The 26,322-nt window shown below is 41.7% G+C and overlaps 1 protein-coding gene across 2 annotated transcripts in view; it reads right to left on the bottom strand.

Annotated features, from left to right (window-relative positions):
• SHF (Src homology 2 domain containing F) overlaps positions 1-26,322 on the bottom strand; it is a 332,461-nt gene that overhangs the window by 118,225 nt on the left and 187,914 nt on the right. For both annotated transcript variants that reach the window (XM_069222334.1, XM_069222335.1), the window contains exon 3: positions 25,997-26,215. In XM_069222334.1, the coding sequence (XP_069078435.1) occupies positions 25,997-26,215 (219 nt within the window). The remainder of the gene's footprint in view (positions 1-25,996; positions 26,216-26,322) is intronic.

The following is a 26,322-nucleotide window of genomic DNA, read 5'->3' as shown; positions in this document are numbered from 1 at the left end:
TTGTAAAAATAAAACTACAAGCCCAAGAATGCAAAGCTGAAACAAATTTAATGAGCAAATCACACAAACTAGGGAGTTGGATAACTCTACGAATAATACTCCAAGGGCTGGTTTACAACTTGTATCGCATTCTAAAAATAAAACTACAAGTCCCAGAATGAATGTGTGTACTGCAAAGAACGTGTACTAAGCAGATCAGAGTCCATAGAATGTAAAAATATCAAAATAACTCTGGTGATTAATGCTCTTTTGGGAGAGAGAATGTACTTTTTTCTAGTGGAAGCCTAGAGTCGTCATAAAGTAGCAAACAGGGTTAAATATGCCTGCTGCAAAGAATGTGTACTAAGCAGATCAGAGTGCATATAATATAAAAACAATACAGTTGATCAAGTTTGCGCTGTGAACGTCATGTCTGCCGTGGCAGCCACGAAGTGCAGACAAATGATAAAAGCAGTTCGCCCACGCTCAAGTATATTGGCAATCATGCAATTATCCCTGTAACAGTGTTGGTGTCCAAGGTAGTAACCAAACTGCCTGAAGCGGGACAAACGAAGCATTTACGAATGACATCAAGTGATTTTTGAAAGGCAAGCCCACGAACGAATGAAAGTGATGGGCGTGAGGTGGGCATGTTTAAAAGCCCACAATACTAACAACAGGTAAAAGCAATTGCACGCTCGACCTAAAAAGGGTATCATGATGTGGTGATCACATCATTTGTAGTCATGTGCATCACAAACGCAGGTGTCTTCAAGATGACACACATCAAGTTTTTTTTAATTTTTTTACCAAGTTGGATCAGTAAATAAAAAAAAAATATGTAGCATGAGAGTTGCTTTTTTTTCAAAACCTGACTGGGCACAGAAAAATGCAGGGTGTAGGTGGGGGAAATAACAGAGGTTAGGGGTGGGAGAAGAACATAGGGAGCAGGTTGGAAGGAGTAGCAACAGTGAGACAGAAAGAAGAGGTAGGTGGTGGGAAGCAACGCCGATGAGTACAACTACTACACAGTGGAGGGGAGGTGAAGCAGCAGATGAGAGTAACAGAGTGGGTGGAGGAGAAGCACATGGGAAAGAAAGCAAAAGGAGAAAAGTACACAAGGGCGAGTGTGACATGGAGGGGCAATGGGTGACAGAGAGGAACACTGAGAGCTGGGAGACAGATGTACACAAGGGAGATATCTGGAAAACACATGAGCGATCATGGGGAGCTTAACCAAAAATAAAACGTTGTGCTCGAGTCGCAAGCACTGGAAGCATTGAGACACCTAATAAAAAGAGATGTTAAAGAGTTAATACTCTATATAGGGAACAAACAAAAGCTTGATAATCTGCATCAAGAATAGGCAGACAAATGAGGGTGACAAGAAAACAAACCAGTGGTAAGCAATGAGTGGATCACAAGACCCTGCATGTTCTTGCTAAGTTCACAATGTGTCTTTCACAATCTGGTGTCTATACAGGTGTCAGCCATCCTCCCCAGGTCCCTATGGATGAGATGATTTACAGAGAAGGGTATGATGGGGTAAGAAGAGGTGATACCGCCAGTATTAGTTTCATCAATCAACGCTCATTCCATACTACTGGCTGGGCACAGTTTTTCGCTGCTCTAGGTTTGTCTCTCTCGCCAAAGACATTTCTAGTGAATGTGCAACTTTCAACCTTTTCCATCAGGCACCAGTCACAGCAACAAACTCCTCCCTGTAGAAGTGGAGTCAAGTTTTTTCTATGATGCTCAGCTCTCTGTCCATAGTTGTTCAGCAAATAGCTTAGGTTATAGCTCTGATGTAGCTGAACCAGATGCGGTTAGTTTTTCATGCTTTCTCATCCAGTGATTCACCCCCCTCTAATTTCAGACTCAAACAAAAAAGAAAAAGAAACTGGCAGGATTGGGACATGAAATCTAGCCCCGTTAAGGCTCTGTTATATGTGTAGCAGCCGTCCTAGAAACTCCAGGAGGATTTGTTTGAAATATCCCCTTTCATCATGGATTCATGAGGTCAAGGGACAAGAAATGTTTGTGATTGTCTGGTCCAGTTAGCAAGATAGATGACATCTGAACCCCGTTTCAGGATCTTCTGAAAGACATAATTATGTCCAGTTCCACGAAAGTTGCTGCAACTGAATTATACGTTTATATTGGTTAGGCGATTTTGTTGCCTATTTATCTAGTCGCAGATAAAATTACATAGCAACAACCAGTTGCTTATAAGGTGCTCTGGTTCTAACCTTCAAGGAGGAGTCTGGCGATTAAGAGTGGAACTAGAAGGAAAAGAGGCATGTTTTTAAGACCCTGCACAAAGGTTTGAGATGATTGTGAGCCCAAAGGCAGTTATGCAAGGTAAATTGGCTACAGCGATGTAGAAGGACCGCCCACCATCCAGCGGCGGCTGGCTCTTATTTACAATGGGGGAGGCGGGGTGGGAGTGAGGTACAATAAAAATGAAAAAAAAACACAGCACTTACCTTTGAACAGACGTCCTCCTGTTGACGTGTCTCCTTCTCTCATGGGTCCAAAGCACGACGAGGCCCAGGAAACTGCACTAGCCAATCCTGGTGCTGCTTTCATGCTTGTAACCAGCATGAAAGTAGCATCAGGATTGGTGGGAGAAGGCACTTTCAGCGTTCAGTGGGTTAGAGATGTTTAAAGTGTGCATGTCAGGCTGGCCATCGCAAGCCAGCCAAAGGGACATTACCACTTTAAACAAGTGCACAGCTCCCTGCTGCCACTGGGCAGCAATTGCCCCACCCAATTCTGACACTCCGTTGAGGATGAGGCATTGAAAAATAAAATGGTAACAAATGCAGTTTATTACCATTTTATTTTTCTGTCCTGAGGGCATTTTTCTTAGCGGGCAATGCTCTTCCACTATTGTGGAGGGGCCTCCCCTGCCACCAGCCCTTTAGCGGTGAAATCTTGGAATCTCCAATGGTGTTAAGGGAGGTAAGCATGCCAGTGAGATGATATTGATGGAGCTTAAACTGAAAATGAGAAGGGCCAAAACCATGAAAGGAGATTTAAAAAATCCACGCTGGGATGGGAAGCCAACACAGGGATTTAGGAGCCTCTGAAGGGACAGAACTGGTACGAAGATTGATAGTGAAATGGGGAAAAGAGATCTGGATGCGCTGAATATGGGAAAAAATGTACAGGAGAAGAACAATGCATTGCAGTAATATGCGGCTTAGATTTTTTGCAGGAATAAAGACTTTGAATGGCTGAAGATTTGCAGACATCAAACTGTTCGGCATAGGAGAAGAAAAAGTGCAATAAAGTTTGTCCATTTGTGAAGTGCTGTTTCACAGCCCATTAAGGGTCATCCTCAAGTTCTCAGTTGGAAAACTGTCTCGGAGTGCCTCTGTCTTCAACCTTGGATGTATCAGAACGGTCACAAATAGACTATTCAGACGAGGGAGTCCCTTTTCCCGCAGGAGAAAATAGCTCTTTGGTTTCTTTTCCAAGTCTGAACTCAAAACCCTTCCTGGCCAGGCTTCTCTCATCAGGCCTGAATGTGCCAAATGTAATTCTATACCCCAGGTAGATCTACATTTTCTGGTTTCCACAGTCTCCTCCGCAAGCTGGGTCTAGAAGATATGAGGCAGCTAATACTTCTCAAATAGTAGCAACTAGAGTCAGAGCGTGGCTAACCCGACGAGAATGGAAACAGTTTTACCGAATGGAATTTTGCATTGTGCCACTAGCCTTTGTGAATTTTATCGCCACCTAATAAATTTGATTTCATTTATTTTTGTATTGCTGTGAACGTGTTTACAATTCATACGTACACATTTGATTCTCTGTGAAGTACGTTGAAATTTAGACTTTCCAAGAACCATTTGAAAAAAAGCCATAATTATAACAAGGACATGCAGAAACCCTCCTTTGCTTTCCTCTGGAAGCAAGTTGTGGGGTACACAGGCTTTGTCTCACGCGGGTTATGACAGCAAGATGGGCACCGAGGATTCACTCAGGTGCTGTACCAGGAGAAGAAGTTACTTTGTGCGTTACAGTTCCCAGTTCGGTTCGTAAATTAATTCCCATGAAAACACATGCACCAAAGGGAAAAGGCACACACCTCTCAGGGCTGATCACATTCAATACATCATTGGGTCAGTGAATATACGAGGCCTCACTGAAGAGATGAGTTTAAACTGTAGACATTTTTCTGCTTTGGACAGCTTATTATTCTCCATCTCTGCCATTATTAAAATTACAACATTCTTTCAATTACACCGCAGTAAGCAGTTATTACACATATCTTTCCCATGCAAGTCTCTTCTTTAGCCTTTGCCTAACCAACCTAAGAGCTCACTAACTAGCCCGTGCTAACTACTCATCCCTCTGCCCCTCCATGCCCTGGCTACCATTCCATCTTCCTTATGCTTAAGGCGGTCTCTTCCACTCATCCGCAGGTTCCCCTAGCAACATCATGGGGGCCGCAGACATATGCACATGATTCTGGAATTAACATTCCTCCCTCAGGGTCCTGGGAAGACACAGGTTTACATGTTCAGCTTCGAACATGAGCTGTTGAGGGAGCCATCACATGTCACCCTGGCCTTGCCAGCTGGGTTGCTCTCACTCTTGGATTCTCACTGTGTAGAAGTCTTATGTCTTCCACGTCCGCGTGAGGTGACGCAGGGTATAATGAGATGATCCAGAGAGATGAAACCAGCAGCAAAGGCATCGGTGGAAGAGTTGAGTGGGTTGAACTTTGACTGGGGCAATGTACAGGCCCACTATCCTCCCGGGCTCTGAGCTCCTGTACCAGACGGACGAGCAGGATCCATATCACAGACTAAAGACACTGAGGCACGTGGAGCCTTGCGAAGTCTGGCAACGTGAAATCTTTATTTTAATACACACTGGCTCTCTCATTTTAGGAAACGCTACAGTAGTTTCATAGTTAAAAATAGGCCCCGTTCCAGTGTGGTGAAACAGAAGATAAACTGTTCTGTTTTTGTACTTTTTTTTTTTTTTTTTACAGAAAGTCATGTTGCAAGTTTGGAAAGTTGGCTTGGGCACTGGCCCAGAAACATCATCTGACAAGGAGCAGCCTAGCGAGGCTGCCTTTTATTTAAGCCTTTACCTAACTTGAACCTTCAGATGCATACACTTTCTGTTCTTCTCTCCTGGTTCTGCAGTGGATGGTTTGCACGTGACCTTCTCCAAGGAGGATGCGCAGCCTTAACAACTCAAACGATCCGCCCTGAACGAGGATTTGTCAACCTGCAGGGAGCCGTGTTCAAATGACATAATAAGGCCCACGTTCAACGTCTTTCGTCTTGCACTTGTGCAACACACCACTGTGTAGTATGGCGGTAGTTTGCCACAGACTGTAAAGGACAGTGAGGAAAACGCACTCTTTCATAAGCACACAACCTGCACTCCTCATTCCGCCTCCCACACCTCATTAGATGCACAAGTGTGCCCTGGAAGAACACCATGTTCAAGGGATATATATATATATACATACATATATATATATATATATATATATATATACATACATATATACATACATATATACATATATACATATATACATATATATATATACATATATATACATATATATACATATACATATATACATATATATATATATATATATCGATTTGCCTTTGTGAGAAAGATTTCCTTGCCTAGGTTAAATGTTACATATACTCCTGCTGTGCTTGTAAAAATGAAGGCGGGGTTCTCTTATCTTTCCTATTTTTCATATTTTGAAAGTTTACTTTGCCTGAATTGTACATACTTGAAATCGGCCTGCTCCATAAAACAATCATCCTTGCATTCCACACCTACTTTCAGATGCTTCAAAACAGGAAGCGAAAACCTTTAGTGAATAACATTCTGTTTGATTGCCAGTTTCACCGAATATGCTATACAGGATTGAAAACGAGTGAAAAGTACAATCGACGCTACCTCATTTTGGATTTCACCTGAAACGAAGGCCACCAGCCTGAGGACCCCAATCTGGTGAAACGGAACAATGGTGAATTTCCAAAACCAATGCAGTAATGCAGAGGTACTAATGCAGAAGTACTGTGTCATTAGGACTCGGAGGCCGCCATAGGGCCCTTACCCCAACACCGGTCATACACCAACCGACAAGACAGTTTTGTTTGATGGAAGAAGTATTTATTTTTATATATACTTTCATAAAAAATCATAAACACAATTTATGCAAGTCATCATATGCACATTACTCAAATAAAACATTTCACTGCAAACTTTAATATATATATACTGTTATAGACGCTACTTTGTAACCATAGATTATTTTGACAGGATCCCTTCCTGTCCTTAACCTCCTTTGGACCACACAGGGACTGGTCGTCACCTGTATCCTTAGGGGGGGGCGGTATCCCTGCTTCCTCTGTTCCTTGCCCCCATGTTCAGGGTTCCGCCCCCTCTCCAAACACCAACCAACCAAGGGGTGTACCAGGGCGGCCCAGGGCATGAGCCCCGTGACCACCCCAGTGATCTGGGCTCCCTACCCCCAAACAGGTGTGTCCATCCGCAGGTTGGTCCAGGACTTCAGGATCCTATCTCTGATGTTATACTGGGGCCCCACCCTTGGGGTCCCCTCTGTTGCTTCCGGTTACTTTATTCTCTCTTTCTGCGCCCTTCCTCCAAGCCTAATAATAAGGAGAAGGTGGGTGGGAATCGCCAACAGGTCTGTCCGACCAGGGCCGCCGCGCACGAAGTAAGAAGGCCGAGCCTTCTGGGGGGGGGGGGTGGGCGCGTTTATGCCCCCCCACCAGTGCGCGGCGGCCCAAACCGGTCCGGCACTGCCCCCGTCCACCGACGCTCACCAAGCGTCGGACTTCCGCTCGCACGTCTCGCGAGACGCGCGAGCGGAAGCCCATGGCCAGCCTGCGCACAACTAGTGCGAGGTTCGGCCCCAGCGTCCCCGATCCCTAAGGGTCCGCGCTCCCCCCATGTTGGGGGGGGGCGCTCTTCCATAGTAGGGGTAGAGGTGTGAGGCCATAGTTGGTAGAGGCGCTAGGGTATACATGGTAGAGAGGTGGCATGGTAGATATAAAAGTAAAAATACTAAAGTATAGGTCAGGTTAGAAGTGTAGTCACATATAGTGGTATTGACTATGGGACGGGACTTTGCTAAAGGAAGTGTTGTGGTAATAGGGTATAGACAGGAGCAGGGGTACTACGAAGAAGCCTCAGTAGAAGGATTAAGGTATATGTCTTGGTAAAGGTACTAGGGTATAAGCAGTGGTAGGTAACCTAAAGCAGGGGTCTCCCAACTTTTATTTAATTAGAGTTACTTAAGTTCAATGAAAATCCCTCAGAGCCAAGAATATTATAAAGCTGTAGTAGTAACCAGACAAGATTGCATTAAAGGACTCCATATGCAAGTTTACTAGCAGTGATTACCTCCGGGTTGCAGGCATGGGTAATACATAAGAGCAATAATTGCAGTCCCACTAGCGCCAAGTTAATATTGTTAATAATAGTCTCCTCAACACTGTTTGATTATTATCAGTCAATTATGAACTTTAAATATATTTTGGAAATTCAACCATCATCAGCTTCTAATTTAGTTCACTGGCCTACACACAGAAGAGCTACTTACAGGTAGACAGAGAGCTGCCAGTAGTTCACGAGCTACTCGTTGGAGAAGCCTGGCCTAAAGCATAGGCAAGAATTAAAGTATAGTTAGAGCTGATAAGGTATAGGAAGGGGTAAAGGAATTAGGCTATAGGTGAGGTAGAGATGTACTAGAGTATAGGTAGTGGGGTAGAGGCACTAGGTAACGATAGACACACTAGGATACAGGTTCTGGTAGCACAACTTGTGCACATGCAGTGGTATGTGGATATAAACAGAGGCGCTATGGTGCAAATAGAAGAATGCAGTCGGGAACAACAGGGACAGAGTTGAAGGCTAAAGATAAATAATTTAGAGAGTAGAATGATGAATTGGCAAGGGTACAGTAAAAACGGTGAAGAGAAAGGAAGCAAGGGAGTGAATCACCGCCCACCCCCCCCCCAAAAATAAAAAAACAAGACAAAGAGGGTTGACAGGGAAAAGGAAGAAAAGGTGCATGAAGACTCCACATCCTCCAACACGCAGAACATAAAGGATCAGTGTGTTCCTAGAACAAAACAAAACAAACAAAAAAAAAAAAAGACTACGAGATCTTTTTTCACCATAAAAATCATTACCCAAACGGATTCGATATCCAGGGAATGTCACTCATTCAGAACACATTGAGAAAACTGGTTTGTAGAGAAAGGTTCTGCAGAACAAGTTTCCTTGGGTGTTTTTTTAATCAAATCACGCATAAACACTTCATCATTAGTACGAATTGTAACAGGGACCACTGGAAGCGTGCAATTTCGAGGCTGCTGTGCTGTCTGCACAATTGTGGATTTTCCAGGATTGCCACATAATCCATCATCTGCTGCAAAATCTGCAGATTTTAACAAAAATGGTTTCTAATTTAAATGGATCAAACATTACAAAAAACGAAGCATGTGCCCCTGTGAAGTAAAACGTGCTTTGCACAGGTTGGCTGGTCACCTTTGTTACTAATGAGGTGAACCCTTTGCCCAGATAGCAACATGTGTAACAATGACAAAGTAATGTAACACTATCAGAAAATCCAACCAACACTGTGCCACACATATATATTTCAAATACCATCAACTGATCTCTAAAAAGAGGGCGACTGAGTTAAACCTCTCCAGTGGACCATTAGGTAGAAAAACAGGCAATGCAAAAACAGATAGCAGGAAATCTTCCTGGAATAATACTTGACTGCTCTGTTACACAGGCTTTGAAAATAAACAATAGAACCTATACACGAACAGTCTGTAACTGCATACAGACTGCGTAAACTTGAAAAAAGTTCAACATACACGTTTAAATATGGAGTGCATTACCTCCCATGCAGCACTTGGCTCACCCATCTCTAGTCACAGTCCCTCCCGTGTTGCATTCCTTCTAGGGTTGCCATCTGGCTTTTTTTTTTTTTTTTTTTTTTTCTTTTTTCAACAGGCCTAGCCGGTATTTCTGAATTCCGGGCTGGTAATATATTCAGAAAAGCAATAAATTCCAGCATTTTTTTGCTCTTCAGAAACATACCCTGAAAGAGAAATCTACAAAAAGCAGTTAAAAGTTGTCTAAATTGCTTCAGAATGATTATTGCAGCAAATAGAAGCACGAGGGGCATGGCTTCCATTAGTGCAGCAGATGACGTGGCACCAGAGTCCAGAAGGGGGGAGGGGGGAGTGGGAGTTCCTTGCACCAGGTCCCATGAGACAATGGCTATGATACTGAGGACAATTGGTTTGCAAAAGAATCCTGACAACTTTACACTAACTGTTTGTTCTCCTACCAGCTTCTGCTGCTCCGGAATAGTCAACATGTTTCTTTTAAGAAAAGTGGCAACTCTAGTCACACCGGTTCCTTTAACGGTAGTCTCTGCTTGCCTAAGGCGGATGCTCCCATCCCACCGTACCTGCTTTGCTCTGATAGTCATCATCTATCGGCTACTTGTATTCTAGGATGTCTGCATGATTCGCTTGTTCTCGACCATCTGTAGATTTCAACAAATGTACATGTATCCATCCTTAGGAAAGGCCGTCGTGCTGGCGAAACAAGGCCACTGTTGCACTATTCCATTTTACAGCGGACCCACAACACTCAAGATACCTTTACAAGCAGTTATTTGCTTTAAGGATAGTTTGTATACTGTAAGGGGTAAATATGCGCATCTTATATTCCATTTTGTTTAAATCTCTATTCTCCATCCATCACAAAAAGTGGATCCTTCTTTCCCAGTTAGAGCTCTTTTGTCTCCGGCCATCATCAGCTTTCAATTATTCATCGAGGCTGCATTTAAGCAGCAGCGATACTGCCTTTTAAATGAAGCATCCTTCTAAAAACAGGCTTAAACAAACTGTAATAGGTGCAAAAACTGCATCGGCTAGACACCATAGATGGTCAACGTAGCCATTAATAACATACTTAATTTCCAATTTGAGATATAGTCCAAATCAGATTTCTAGCTGCTGTTTGCACGATTCATCTCCTATTCCCTCAACACGTTAAGATTACCCGATACATGCAGGTTCTAAGTAATGTGCATTAACACTTGATTTTCACATCGTCTGTCCAGTGATAGTTACCACTGGCCTGTTCACATACTATCACTTATGCCCTCTGATAAAAGGCAGTAGGTGGTAAACTGTGCATAACTAATAATACACGGTCTTTAGCGATGAGCACCACCTTTTGCTCCAACTTTTAAGAACAAGAGCAAGAAATAAACTAACGTTAGCAAAACAAAGAAGACTCCTATCTATCTTTGGCACCAAGGTATGGAATTCCTTCCCAGGGTTTTTGCAAATCATAGGTGAATCTATATATGCTGCTATTACATCCATAATACCAAAGTCTGCCACTAAAGTGACCTGAAGCACTATTACTTGGTCCTCGCGCAACAAAGGTACACGCATATGCTGATAAGAAGGGAATTGTTAAGTGGAGCCTGTATGTACGCGCAGTGTTTGGTGAATACTGCAGAGGTGCTCCTGAGTTACTGCTTGGGAAGTGTAGATTCATAATGCAACACCTGCACGACAGCAATGGTCTATAGAGGATCTGTGGGTGGAGTAACCATGGCAGAGCAGCCAGGATGCTTACATTCAGGATTGACAGGTGGACCCTATGAGTGTGTAGGTCCAATGTGTGAGTATCAGAGGTTTCCTCAAACTCTGGGGCCGCGAACGTTAGTTTAGCTTCAACAGTGAAGGACTTTATGAAGTGTACCCATTTATTTGCCAGGATTCTAGTTTGATCCTATGAGTGTTCTTGCATTGGAAGATAGGCAAAAGGGCATTGCAGGCTATATATTAATACTGATCTGTCTGATAGATGTTAGGATGGTGGTTGGTTTAGATAATTTGAGGTTTGCCTGTGTTGGCACCTCCCTATGGAACAGCCATATTTATAGTTCTAGTCGTGTTGCACAGCTAAGGTGAGTGGAGCAAGGTACGTATTAGTGCCTTGCACAATGACGCATGGTGCTGAAGGTTCTTTAAATGAGCGAGTCAAGAGGTGGGGGCTTTTCCCAAAGTTTATTCTGGTCTTGACAGAAGAAGTTTATCCTCCAACTAGCAATCTGTTGTACAATGGGACTTCAATACCGGGGACATCCTTGAATGGAGACTTCATCTTCGAGTCAATGCATGACGTTTACCCTAAAAGGGGGTCCCATGGCAGGTGAGGTACAGGGCCATTAAGGAGAAAAATCTTGCCCCAATAAGCAAGTATTAGACTGGGCTTTATTTTGCCTGATGTGGCCTTCCAGTTGCAGATGCAGGGACGACCGGCTGCAGTGTCCCATGACTGCTGTGGTCATTTTTCGGTGGTGCCGGCATAAAGACTGTTACCGTAGTCCAATGAGAAAGCACCAGGGTGACGGTCACCTGAGTGAGAGAAACCCTTTGAGGACACAGCAACAGTTCACATCATAGCAGCCTGGCTTGGAGCAGTATAATCCAGAGCAGCACAATTCCTGGGAGCGAGCTTCATTTTTAGTGTTCTTCCAGATGCAACATCGATGCACTGGGAAAGAGCAGTTGGTGAAAAAAAATTAGAGTAATTGAATTTAGAGAAAGATTGGAGCACAACAGGTCAGAGGAGTAAAATACACAATATCAATTCAACGTCGCCAATGTCAGAGTAGCACAAAGCATGGGAGCAGAACCCTAGCACAGCAGTCACTCGGATGCAAACTTCGCACACAGAGATAAAGTAGTTAAATCCAGCGCCTTGAGACCCGCACGGGTGAGTAGCGCGCTTTATAAATATTAATGATTTGATTTGATTTGAAATGTGCTGTATTAAAACCAGCAGAGTTTAGAGCAGAATTGCACAGAGGAATAAAATTGAAGGCAAGACCATTCAAATCAGCCCAGTGTGGTGTAGCACTAATCTTTGCAGCAGACTGCTAGTGTGCAAATAACTTTAAGGCTGAAGGAGTCAAGCACGAAAGGCCTTTGCAGGTCAACATAGGAAAATTGTGCAGGGTATTGCCCTTTACCTTTTTGTTCTTTACTTGGACGCTGAGGCTGTTAACATGTCAGGATGGTTCACGTGCTGTGATAACAGCTGTTGCTCAGAGGGCAATCAGTAAAGTCTGTGCTACTGAAAGATGACACTTGAGGGGACAGAGGATCTTGTTATGAGGAACTGGCGAGTATAGAGGAAAAGTGCTACCACGTGACCTGGGACAAATGTACAGGCGTATAAGGAGCAACCCTAAGACGACAAACACCTATCCTCTCTCCAAGTGTGACAAACAGTTACAATGAGAGGACATGACCCAAGGCAAGTTGCCCTGCCAGCACCTGGTTCTCTTTACCAAAACAACATACAGAACAGGAATGCCCCCTTCTTGGCTTTTGGATTCAGAATTATTTGGAAGTTTGATTTTTAAACAGGAAGGGATCAGCCCTCAATTGTGCCCACCAGGATGTGACGTACTGGCCTGTCTTCTAATCTGCATCACTGAAAGATGGCAGTAAGAAAATATAGAGCCTAGGCCATCAGGGTTGGTGCAGAGGTGACAAAGGGACTGGAGTCACATGACCCAGGGGCAGTTTTTGGTTCCTGGAAAAACAACAAGTTGTTTTTAGGTTGAAACCTACCAGACAGCTATGCTGTGTGGTTTGCTAGAGACTTCTTGTAAACATTCTGAATGCTTCCCTGCGAATGCATTCCGCCCATTGCTTACCATTAGCTTTGTGTTTGTAACTCACAGTTGCCTGCTTTCTACTTGCTGACTTTGTTTTAGGCTGTCCAACTTGTTAGTCCCCACCATGGAGCATAGTCTATACACTGTATTCTTTCACAAGTGGACACTTTCTGTAAACAGGCCTTTAAATCTAGTTCTTATCTTGTCACATTTGCAGTGTGTTCAAAGACAGAGGTCAAACCTCAGGCTCGAGAACTTGGTGTTTACTTTTCTTTCTCCTCAAGTGAGAGGATTTATGTGTCAATATTGCTGTGAAAGGAAAGGCTTTATTTCTAGCACATACCAAACTCTAAATGTCTGTAAATGAACTGTGCAGATATTTCAGAGAAAATTGAATTAAAAAGCACAACTGAAGCACATTTGTTGTTATTCTGAAGTGTGGTGGAAACAAATATTTTATTATGATCAACACAAACCAATACACTAGTTGATGACATTACCAAACATTATCTTTTGTGAGTTGTATATTTTTATCAGTAAAACTGTATGTTTGTACAAATGTAATTGTCATTTCAGTTGAAAATGTATTTGCCTGTAAAGGCAGTGCAGTACCACACCATGTATATTTGTATATCCCACACTACCCCTCTCTACACCATTCCACTCTTCCAATACTTTAGTCTACAACACTTTATGCCCCCCCCCACTCTGACACACCACTTCACCACACACTATCCACTAAATTGCACTGCCACTCTACTCCACAATACTCCATGCCACTCTGACACCTTATGCAACTTCCTCAAGGGCAAACCACACTACTTTACTCCACTCTAATCTATAACACACTACTTCATCCTATTCCGCTTTATCATTTCACAGCACTTTACTCAGCTCTGTCACTTGATGACTCTCCACTTAGCTCTATGCCACCCGACTCTACAACAATCTACTTTACGCCACTCTATGCAATTCCCTCTTCTCCACATACTGCACTCCACTCTATGACACTCTATGCCACTCCACAACTCTGCTCCACTCTATGCCCCTTAAAGACACTATGCTACTCCATTCTTTGAAAATTCACTGTTTCCCACTCGTCTTTGACAATCTACTCCACTCTACATCACAGCACTCTGCTTGACTGTACGCAACTCCCTCTATGCCACCCCACACCATTTTACTCCACTCTACACATTCCATTCCACTCTACACCACTTCATGCCACTCCACTCTCCTCTATGCCACTAACTTTCAAACTTGCTGAGCAGCAGCCATGCTGGTGTACAACAAGGCTAAAAACATCGGCAAAGCCAATAGCTCTTGCATAGGCAAGGCTAATTGGCTTTGCCAACACTTGTTAAGTGTTATATGCCACCTTATGAGCATTGTCAAGCATTTCAGAATAAATCCATAATACCATGGTATTCAGTTGCTTTGCATCATGCCAAATCATGCCATTAAAAATGAAATCACAAAGGCATTCACTGATGCTTTGAGAAATGTGTTTCATGTGGTAGACAGACACGAGTGGGCACAACTTATTTGCATTGCATGTGGACGGCCAAAAGAAATTATTGAGCTTAGCACCTAGCTGGTAAATTTCCTGTGTGTGTGATTTCACTACATGATAACCGGGTTAAATATGTTGTAAAATACAACCTAAAACGATAGCTAGGTAACGAGTGAAGGAAATATGCTGGAACTAGATTTACAGGTACTTTTCTTAAACAATTTGCCCAAAAGTGGCCTCTCTTTGAAATATATGCATCACTGAAAGTCCTGCCCGTGTTAAGTTCCATTTTGCAAAATAACATGTGATGGAATGTGTGCTGATCTATAGGGACAGATCGGATTGGAGTGAAGCATCTGAACTTTTTCCTAAGTGTTCTTGGCGAGAAAATGAGTGTATCTGCATAATTTAAATCTTATGAGTCATGTCATCCATCAACTATAGTGCTTTAGGCCCAAACCAGTACTTAAAGAAAAATACTTCAGGTACGGGCTCTTTGCCATCTTGCTCAATGCTGGAGGCATCATATTTACAATTTAATGGAGGTGAAGTCTAAGGGGCCCCATCTCGTGAATTGATCTATCACTTTGCACACACGTCTAGGTGAGCTAATGTGTCTTTACAAGGTGTATCTAGACTTCTATCCTTCCGCTGCTCACTTTTAGGGAACTACTTTTTTCTTTTTCATTCAGGACTCCGAGAGTGCCTGCATTTTACAGCTCTCTCCTGTGTGTGTTTCCCGTGCCAAATACCATTCCCGCTTCGTGCTAGAAGTTGATCTCTCCCTCATGTGGTGGCTCAATCATTAATCATACTAGTTTCTCTCAGCCCATTATTTTAATCAAGAATTTGAATTTTATTTCTGACAGCTAAACTATACTACTGAAACACTGCTTCCGTATTGTGTGTGCAGCCTGCATATGTGATTGGAAATCATTTGGGGAGCAGAAATTCAAGAGTTGCTGTTCAAAACTCAACACATTGGTTCTAGTCTTTTGTAAGTCCATAAAATTGCTAGACCAACTACAACTAACGTACAATAATACTGTGTAAACATAACCCACAATAAGTAGTGTCTTCCTTAGATTCTTAACATTATACTTCCACTCAATAAATACCACATTTACTATTTCCCAACAGAGCATGGTATAGCATTTGTAGCATTCTACATGTCTTAAACTGTGTTGCCTAATTGCTTCATTCAGAAAAGTACTGGATTTGTACTTGGCAACCTACAATCTCAAAAAGAGAGCTGAAGCTACACTTGTCTGTGTAGAGTCTTGCTGCCCAATAGGTGCAACATCTTATATGCCTGGTAGTTGATATTGTTAAATTTAGGAAATACTATGCCATTGTAAATGTACTGTAGGGCTAGGCCCCATTAAGAACCAGATTTGAGTTACTCTTGTATAGTTATTGATTATAGTCTTAAAGCTCGCTGCGGAGGGCTATACCAGTTGTTAAAGGCCCCAAACTCGATGCAGCTCGGGCCTATAACAAGGGAGAGGGCCTTTAACAACCAGTAGAGCCACAAGCAAAAGAGCTATAAGGCTATTAGTACATTCCCCCTACTAAGGGTAGAATGATATAAATGAAAAAGGGAGCAATAGAGAAACAAACATTGGAGTGTTAAAACTTCAGACTTAAGTTATTAGGAAATTGGCATTTTGGGAGCTCCATTGAAAACAATAGAGTGCTCTGGGCTTCTATTGGCTGGTAAAAGCCTGGAACTCCAACATTCCAATATTGTTGTTCACAGCTCCTGCTGTGAACAAAGGCTACTTGGAGTCCGAGGGGATTTCAATCTTCTTGGGCTCCGTGAGGCCTTTGTTTTATGTATTAGAACATTCTGCCCTCTAGTGGCAGAGTGTTCTAATAGCCTTATAGCCGTCTATAGCCACAATCATAACATGTAACTTGGACCTTTTTTCAGTTTATGTGGACAATGGTCACAATAAGGGGATGCAATGCATCATCAGTAATTTACTACATTGCCCGTTGAAAGATTTGTTTTCATGATGAGAATTAGTCACATGGACTAGTAGAACGATATCCTGTGGTCAATCCAGACAGTGTGAGCCATACAAGGTCAGACAATGTCAGAAAGTGAGACAGCAGCATAGTACACCTAGGGTTGTAGATTGGTCATGAAGACTCAGGAGGAGTGAGCTTCAGATTTTCCAACACTAAAATGCTAAACTATATTATACAACAAGCAGGGAACATGGGAGTAAGGGGCAAAGAAAAGCAAGAGAAATGCGGATTGGTAACGGTACGAAGAGAGAGAAATCACAATATTTCGTAAAATAACCAACATTTTTAAAGACTTTCAAAACCAAGAGAGGGAGAGTGTGTGTTTTTGTCCCTGTATGGAAAAAGTTGTGGTGAAATCCGACAGACCCCTCACCATAAAAGATAAAAAATATATGCACCCAAATATTTACCAGAAAACATTTATTTGGGGGGTGTAGCACCCCATACACCCTGAAGCTACATCTCTTGCTACACCAATGCTACATAACACACCCAACATAAGCAAGAAAGTGACATAAACATACACCATTGCCGAAAAATATATTTCTAATACCTAGACAGGTAAAACACCATCCAAGTCGATCGGGAAAGGGGAAACTAATGGCACTTGGGGTCCTTAGAAAAGCCTGGCTAATCCGGACAACAACCACATACCCAATACAAGTAAATCAGCTCCTCACTAGCATGAGCTGCCGAGCAAATTATGCAAAACAAAGACAGCAGCACTCGTAAGCTGGCCACCAATAATCGACCAGCAAAGCTTTAATTGCTTGGCCAAAAATATGTCTTCTGGAGAAGTAAACATAAGGAATAGTAAAATATTGCCGTAGGAAATATATAGGAATTTCCTTTAGACAGTTGTCTAAGTTCCTACAACCTCTCTATAGAATTTTATTCTGCCTATGAGACAAGCCTATGCACTCAAACTACAAGCACTATCCAAATGCTTAGAGAGCCTCAAGCAATATCCAAACGGCAAGCAACTCTTTATGATCTCCAAACGGCAAGCAACTCTTTAGGAATTGAAAAGAATGCAATATCAAGTCAAATAACGCACACTTGGTGAAGCACTAATATTCTGTTTCCAGAATCTGCAGTTTTAGGGCCCTTAATAAGAACTACATTCAATGGCATGTTCAGATCATCATGGTCTTTTGTTATTAGTAGATACCCTTTTTCATTTTAGTTTTTTTTGGAGAAAAGTGGCATTATAAATTGAAAACATGGAAATCACAGTTGCCATATGATGATTAAACCCTCTCACCCACAAGGGCGTAGCTTCAGGGGGAGGGGGAGGGTTTGAGGTGTTACAACCCTCTAAAAAATGTATTCTATAGCAAAGAGTTGGGTACAAGTGCTTTCAGTTGGATACGGTGGATTATCTGTCGGTTTTCACTTGAGATTTTTACATGCTTATGCTGACAGAAACACACACACACACACACACACACACACGTCCCCGTTTTGAAGGCCTTAAAAATGTTGATTAGTTTACAAAATGTTGTGTTTTAAGTGCCTCAAAAAATTCGTCTAACTCACTTTCCACCACCACTTAAGCCCCCTCATGTCCTGCTGCTCATATAATGTGTTTTAGAAAGATACCAGAGTGTGATTGTTGGGAAATCTGAAGCTCACACCCTTCAAACTTATTGACCAAGCTACATCCCTACTCACCCAAAAGATGCTTGACTATTCAATTGTACAATTTTCAAATTTCTTGCTATTGATATACACAGTTACATTAAAGTCCTCCCAGAACAAATAAGCAAAGCCTCTGTGTTTCTCCTAAACCTACATTTTCCTTGGAAACGTCAACAAATGGAGCACTATGATTCATTCTCCATGTGTAACCTCATTGGAATTGTTACCCTCGGACGATAGGGGACTAAAATCACGTGTGTGGCTCGTGGCTCATAAAAGGAGCACCATCAGTAAATAAGGGAATGGCATTTTCTGTAACACGGTACAGGTACCTACATAATGCCCCCCTCAGCATGATCCTTCTTTTGCAGAATGACTGCCTTATATTACAACCTTCCAAGTAGACCATACTCTCTGAACTCCTGCACCGCTTCTTTCTGTATTTGGAATCTGATTTTTATATTTCCCTACATCTACCTACAATGGCCACTGGGTCCGATTCACAATACGAAATCGCTCTATTCTATTACATTTGAATCTGGAATACACTATTCTCTCTCTTAGAGAAAAATGTCTGCATCGGCTAGGTTCTTGCTTCTTGACATAGCACGGAGAAATGAAGATATTTTTCCATATTAAGCCACATAGCTATTTTGATATTAGGGTGTTCCTGATAAATCTGGTAAAAAAATTCGGCAGATCGCATTAAAGTTTATATCGAAATCTATTACAAAGAGGCGGGCTCTAAAAGAGCAGCTAGGTAGTCCCCCATGAGGTATTAATTTTTCAAATTCTGCTGTTACTCCTTTTGACAGCAATGTATATGAAAGCAAGGCACGAAGGATTTAAACAGTTTGTGTGAAGCATGAAGGTGTGACCATGTATTATAAAATACCCTTTGCCGTAGAGTTAAAGGATACTGGAAGTCACCTCTGAGTTCCAGGAGCTAATAAATGGACTTTGCCTTTGGTCTCATTAATCTATATGGTCCTGGAGCTCTGAGGTGACTTGCAAAATTTCTTTAAGGTATGAAAAAGTTTCTTTATCTCATAGATCATGGAAGTCAAAGGAAGTTATGATAGGGGTTCTGGACAACAAGTCTAGTATTCAAGACAAAACTACACCAAGTGCATTTAAATGTAGTCACTTCTGGCACTATATTTCATGTGGAGAAGATTAGCTTTCCTAAACTCTCCAGCTAACACGTCTTTCCATTGTCAACCAGAATGGATTTTTATCAAATGTCAATAAATATTAACTAGCTTTTAATAAGGACGTTAAATTGCACATCATACCATGAAGCTTACTTTATTTTTTTTTTAAATGCTGTAAATAGCAAGTTTATTATAACCCAATTCAATATAATTCGACAGACTCATCAACAAAGTGGTACTGCAAACTGTTTCCTTATTCATCTACATCAGTGGAGTGTGGTCCACTGGCATAATCAAGTGACATGTAATTTTTAGGTTGAGCGTGCAAGCGCTTTGAACTGTTTTAAGTATTGTAGGCTTTTAACCAGACCCATCTCATACCCATTCATTTCATTCGTTCCTGGGCTTGCCTTTCAAAAATCACTTGATGTCACTGGTACATGCTTTATTTACATTTGTCCCGCCTTGGGGCTGTTTTTGTCACACCTTAAAGACTGCTCCTGTTACATGGATTATTGCACGATTGCCGATATACTTCAGTGTGGGCAAACTATTTTTTTCTTTTGTCTCTCTACTTGCACAAAAAAGCGAGACACGGCCATGGCGCTCACAGTGCAAACAGGCACAATAGTATGAGCTTGATCAGCGGTATTGGAGCGCTGGTCAAATTGTTCACAGTTATCTAATAAGAGCCACTTCTTGTGGCTCACCCCTTAAAACACCTGAAATTGGTAAATGCTTCAAGTAAAACAGAAATTCTCAAAGCAAAAGCCGATACTACAATATTCATTACACTAGGGAAACTCACCCCATAATGCTTCACAGGGTGTTACTTTTACAAAACATTTTAGCTTATAACTCAGCCTGTGGTGGTTCTAGGAGAATATGACCACCTATAAACCATTCACCACGACATGCTCGCTCTGTCTACACCATCTCTGGGTCCTCACACTAGGATAGTGGGGACCCCAAAATAATAACCCCTCCCACCATTCAGTGTCTTTAAGAGCTCTAATGGTTGGAACGTTTGATTTACATTAGGGAATAGCTTGTATTTTAAGGCCCTTGTTTGTAATATGATGTCTATAGGCCTGCAACCCTTGAAAATGAGTAATGTACTACACCCTCTGGGGGCTAAAAATAAGGCTACACTGCATTATTTATTGCCATTTTCTTTTTGTGTGGTTATGCCCAGGGGTTAACTAGTTACATGGCCATGTTTCTTACAAATGCTATTTTCATTGTGGTGTTGTCTAGGGGCGGTTCCAAGCAATACATTCATATCAACAAACTAAAATATTCCTGGCATGGAAACTTGCCCCATAATGATTTGCAGGGCTTTACTTTTACAAAACATTTTTGCTCATAACTCAGTCTGCGGTGGTCCTAGGACAATGGAACCAACTTCAAAACATTTAACACAATGTGCTCTTTCTGGTTACATCATCTCTGGGTCTCCACACTACGTTAGTGGGGTACCAAAATAATAACCCCTACCACCATTCATTATGTTTTTAAGCTCTCTCATGGCTGGGACGCTTGTTTTACAGCTGAGACAAGTTATGTTTTATGGGCCTTGTTTGTAATATCATTGCAATAGGCCTGCCAGCCTTGAAAATGTATAATGCACTGTGCCCTCTAGGGGCTTAATATATGGTTGCACTGCATTACTTTCTAGCATTCTTTTTTCAAGTGGTTATGCTCTCTAAAGGCTGACTGTATGTTTGCATGACCATGTTTCTTCAAAATGCTATTTTTATTGTGGTGTCCTCTAGGGGCTGTTCTGAGCATTGCAGTAAACATATTATAATATTCGTGGCACGGAAACTTGCCACCAAATGCTTTGCAGGGCATTACTTTTACAAAACATTTTTGCTCATAACTCAGCTTGTGGTGGTTCTAGGACAATTCGACCACCTTCAAAACGCTCTGTCTACATCATCTCGGGGTCCCAACACTAGGTTAGTGGGGACGCCAAAATAATAACCTCCCACCATTCAATGTCTTTTAAGCTTTCTCATGGCTAGAACTTTTGTTTTAAAGGCCTTGGTCGTAATATCATTGCAGTAGGCCTGCTAGCCCTAAAAACGCCCTCTAGGAGCTAAGTATATGGTTACACTGCATTACTTTCTCCTGTTTTTTCATGAGGTTATGTCCACTCAGGGATAACAATATGGTTACATGACCATGTTTCTTACAAATGATATTTGAGCATTACAGTCTAATGTCAAAAGCTTATTTCTGATAAACTTATATATGATAATTTTATATGTTTACTAATCTCTCCCTATTACAATTATTACCATGATTCAGGCCAGCTTAACTTCCTTTTTACACTAGGACTGTTTGAATACTCTTGATATGTTTAGGTGACCCTTATAGTTTATTTCCCCTCTGTGGTGGTCTTGTGTCTTTTTTGGGGGAATTGTGTCAGTCATGACAGAAACTCTGATGGTGAAAGTGGTACTCTACTGGAATTTTCATGGTAGATTTAAATTAAGATGCTAGAAGACAACATTTTCAATTTTTGCTGAAAATTATGGAAGACGGTAAATGGAAATGCTTTAGTTATATGTAGGGCTCCCGGAATTATATGGCAAAGCAAGTCGAAATTAGGAGGCAAGGTTGACCAATTTATGTGGCAAGAACTAGTCCCGTTGTGAATTTACAATGCCGACAGCTGTAACTCAAGTAAATGCAAGACCTATTGCATTGCAAATGCTTGTTAGATTTCTGGCTAGATTTTTCTGGCTTACTGAGCTAGGGTGTGATGTGAGCAGAGGTCAGGGAAAGAAGAGAAGACATTGCACAAAAAAGCAGGACAAGTCTTCCAAAGCTGTTGAACACTCTCTTGGCACACCAGCACTCCTGAGATGATTACAAATGTGACTCAACTATATACTCTGCAGCTTATAACAGCACCCAAGAAGTATCCCACATACAAACAAAGAATAAAAAAAAGTTTCTCTTACTTTTACAAAACATCCATCAACACAAAGCACGTTCAGGAGTGTGATGCAGACTCGCATCCACTCCACAAGAGAGCAGGTTCCGCTCTGCTTCCGTTTGCTCATGTTGGCATTTCACACTCATCCCTCACCCTAGGCACCAATTTGTTTCTGCAATTGATTTTCTGTTCTCCTTGGTTGTTCTGTTGCTCGTCACTTCTTGCTCCTGTGTCTACACATGCCGAAACAACACTTGGCGAAATAAGAGGAGAAAACGCTTTATTCTGCAGCTTGTTGCACTGCACAAAGCATTTTACCTTTGCCGTTGTTAACTAGTAGCTCAGCATCTGCTGACACACTGCTCACATTGGTCGAAAGTCTCAGCAGTTAAACAATGTATTATAAAATACCCTCTGCTGTATAGTAAAAGCCTACTGGAAGTCAGCTCTCAGTTGCATGATCTTATAAATGAACTATGGTCATGGAGCTCCGTGGAGACTGGTAAAAGTCCTCCAATGTATGACAGGGATTCTTTATCCCATATATCATGGAACTCAAAGGAAGGCAGGATAGGGGCTCTGGACAACACGTGTAGCATTCAACGGAGATCACGCACTGAAATTTAGAGAGACGATGGCGTCATAGTGACCTTACACAAATGTTTATAGTGCTTGCAATAAAGGCGCATAGTGATGAGCAATTATGAGCTCTGAAATAGTCACAGGTACTCAGAAGACATAGATGGCATACTGCTGTTAATCAAAAGAAAGGTCGAGTGACAATGGTGATGGCCTGAGATGCACTGCATTTGTACTGTGGGGTCAACGATGCTAGGCCTGCCTGAGATGCACTTCATTTGGATGGTGGAGGAAGAGTTGGTGAACTTTCAAAGCTGATCCCCTAGAAGAGACGTTGCCATGGTCTTCCTTACAGTGAATGAAATCTCATTTGGTGATGCTGATATTTGTTATTTATTTGTCGTTTTGTACAGCACAGATGTGACCATTCTGTGACAGAGTACTTTGCAGCAGTACAAGTTGCATCAAAATATATATATTATTTACCTCATTGGTACTCTTTATCATAGTCAGGTGCTTCTTCCGAGAACCAAATGGAAATAAAAGCCAGGACATTTTGAGGCGTGAAACAGCATTTCCTTTTCATTCTTGAAGGTATCAGATTTGTTCTGATAGTTGAGATATGAGATTCCAAACTTTTGGTGTCCTCCCTGAGAATGACTATTTGAATGTCCTCTTTGCTGTATATTTGTAGTTCATGTACAATGGTACGTGGGAAGTGCAATTTGCGATGACCACATGACAGGACTTGTTTGATGTGAAATTAATTTGGGGACTCCGAATAAAGGATTTTATAAACAATGTAGGACAATTTCAGGGCGTCACATGCTTTAAAGCCAGGTCAGTGATATCAAGCTTGGACTGGTTATATTTCCTGGCTGCAGAGACAATTCGGGCTGCTGGATAAAGGCCTGCTTTCAAGGGATAATAAGGATTTTTGGTGTACAAGGCAACCAAGCGTTGGCACAGTCCAGAAAGGATTGCACTACTTGTTTTCACTATTCCTTTAGATATCATGTGGTTCACACCCTGCAGGAGCCTTAGTTGGAACTGTGCTCCTTTAGCCAGGGAGTATAAATGTGTTTGGAGGTTGAGATCCTTGTCAAGTACAAAACTTTGTAACTTTGTGCATTCAAAAAGGAAAGGATGATGGGCCTATGTAGAGAGGGGGTACAGCCATTATTATTTTGGGGTTAAGAAATTCGGACGTAGAAGTAAAAAAGAGGTCTGTTTTTGACAGATTAAGTTTAGGGAGATAGCATGTCATCAAGGAATAACTTTTTTTTAAAGATCTGTGAGGAGGTAGACATCTCTTCTGGGAATACGATTTTCAAATGCAAATTCTGGGAAATTTGTTTGCAAATAATTCAGCATACCTATGCTAAAGATGTTTTTTTTTTTTTTAGCATGGATCCTTGGAGTTTCATGTATACATTGAAGAGAGTGGAGAATAGAAAGGAACCTTGAGGTACACCTGGGGGAATGGGGAGGAGGGGTGAAACGCAGGTTTGCAATTTTCATACATTGGAAGTGATTATTCAGGCATGACAAGAATCAGATGGGAACCATTCCTTTAAATCCTATTATCTCAATGAAGATTTTCAAGAGTGAGCAATGATGAACTGTGCAGAACGCAGCTAAAAGATCTAGAAGAGTGATGAAGCAGAAGTAAGCTTTATCAAGGCTAAAGACAACTTCATCTCTGATTTGGAGCATCCTAATTGCGGTACTGTGGCTCGACCTAAACCACGAAAGGTTGTCAGAGCAGGTTGTTTTCTGAAATGAACTATTATAATTGTTTCTCGACATGTTTTTAGGTCTTTATTGAGAAAAGGTTGATTCAACTCACATCGATTGTCACTCAAATCTTTGGTGTCTGAATCAGGATATTAGAGCAGAGTAACATGACCAATTTTAAAGCATGCTGAGAAAGAATGCATTTATGAGGTTTGCCCACCATGTCATATGATGGCACTTGGAACAGCATCAGGTTAGGGCGAGGAGTAGTGATAATTTTTATTAAGTCAGATTTTAAAAAAAATCTGAATTCAGATCAAGTGAAGTTGGATGCCTGAGATGGCATTTTTGCTTCAGCTGTAAGAGACTGCATGCTGGACAACTCGATTTTATGTATTTTCTGCCTGGAAAAGAGGTGAAAGGTTCACAGCTGTATTCATGGGATTCAGTGGGTAAAGAGACGGTCAAAGGATTAATTGGTTGACAAGTTCCAAATTTTTGGAATGATTGTTTGCATTGAATGAAAGACAAATTTGGCCTTGAAATTAATCTTATTGTATTGTTTTCTTTCTCATCGTTTTTTTTTTTAAAGGTTCTTTATGGATGGATTGACATCACCATTCTTCTACATGTCTGAGGACTTTTGTACTATGACTGTTGAATATTTGAGAAACAGATCAGGCCGATTTTTAGTTCACCATGTGCTAAGCTGTGATTCTGTTCAACAGTGAGTGTCTGAAAGTTCCCTCCTTGGAGACAGTGGGCAAGTATTAGAAGCTGAAGGAGATGGGCCCCGATTTAATCAATTCATAAAGTGTAGATTCCTTTGGGGCAGAAAAGGGGTAGAAGGTGCCATGTTCTAATGCCGTGGGCTTAATGCAATCACTAGAACATCATGTCTGCACTCATAATAAATACTTTATTATAAGTGATGCTCTTGGTAGGCCAGATACTTGGTGTTACCCTAGTGGAATCTTTTTAATTAGGACTGCTGTGCACCAGGTAACTGTATCTTCTGGCCCCAATTCAATCAGGAATATCAACCATCTGCCAACAATATTCCTTTAAAAGATTAATGGAATCTCCTCAAAACCAGAAACCTATAATAGTAAAAAGGTTGACCTCCTGCACATCTTGTAAAAAAAAATCCCTCACCAATCAGGCCTGCCCACACCGCATGCTTTCAAGTAACAGCTGTTGGAGCATAACTGTGAACTTGTGCAGGACCTCTAATAAAGCCATATGCCTTTAACAGAAAACACCTCTTTGGATATTTTGGATATATCTATCTGCTCGCCAAAGACTACTATCTCGCACTGCACACCTTCAAACTCTCTTTTCATGATACTATTTTAAACTTTCTTTAGGTTGCACCCTGACCGGCCAACTTTGACCAACTTCCATCTCTCCACAATCACATCTCGTTAACGTCTGGTTCCTTTTTATTGTACAAAGAAAGCTTTACTTAGCCTGTCTTTCTAACATCACCAAGTAGCTACACTTCCATGTGAAAAGGTAGACTGTTACGAGAACTGGTCATTCCTTTCCATCCTTGTCACACACTAGTGAACTAGGTATGAGTCACACTCATCTCCACTGCCATTAAGATTCATTTACAAACCACTAATACTAAATTAAATGGTAGTAACAAATCTCACCTGCAAAGGCTTTGGAGATCCGATCTTTCTTCCATTCCCAGGGTTGGTCATACTCCTCTGGCGGTCTCTCGTCATCCTCTGGGAGGCGGGACTCGCGTGGCTTGGGGCCCGCAGACTTCTCAGGGTCTGAGTCCACTCCATTTTCCGTAGGTTCGTAGGGGGTGTCATACAAGTGAAGTGGTTTGACAGGAGGATCTTTAGAACCCCTTCGCCGGATTTCTGTTGAGAACAAAATTGGAATAAAGCATTATTTTATTAATTTCATAACTCTGATTGCGCTTCTTTTGTTCTATTGTAAGGACGCAACAGGAGGAGAGCGTAGGCAG

The sequence above is a fragment of the Pleurodeles waltl genome, chromosome 3_1 (assembly GCF_031143425.1).
Source record: "Pleurodeles waltl isolate 20211129_DDA chromosome 3_1, aPleWal1.hap1.20221129, whole genome shotgun sequence".
Lineage (NCBI taxonomy): Eukaryota > Metazoa > Chordata > Amphibia > Caudata > Salamandridae > Pleurodeles > Pleurodeles waltl.
This window is presented reverse-complemented; position numbering and strand designations above follow the sequence as displayed.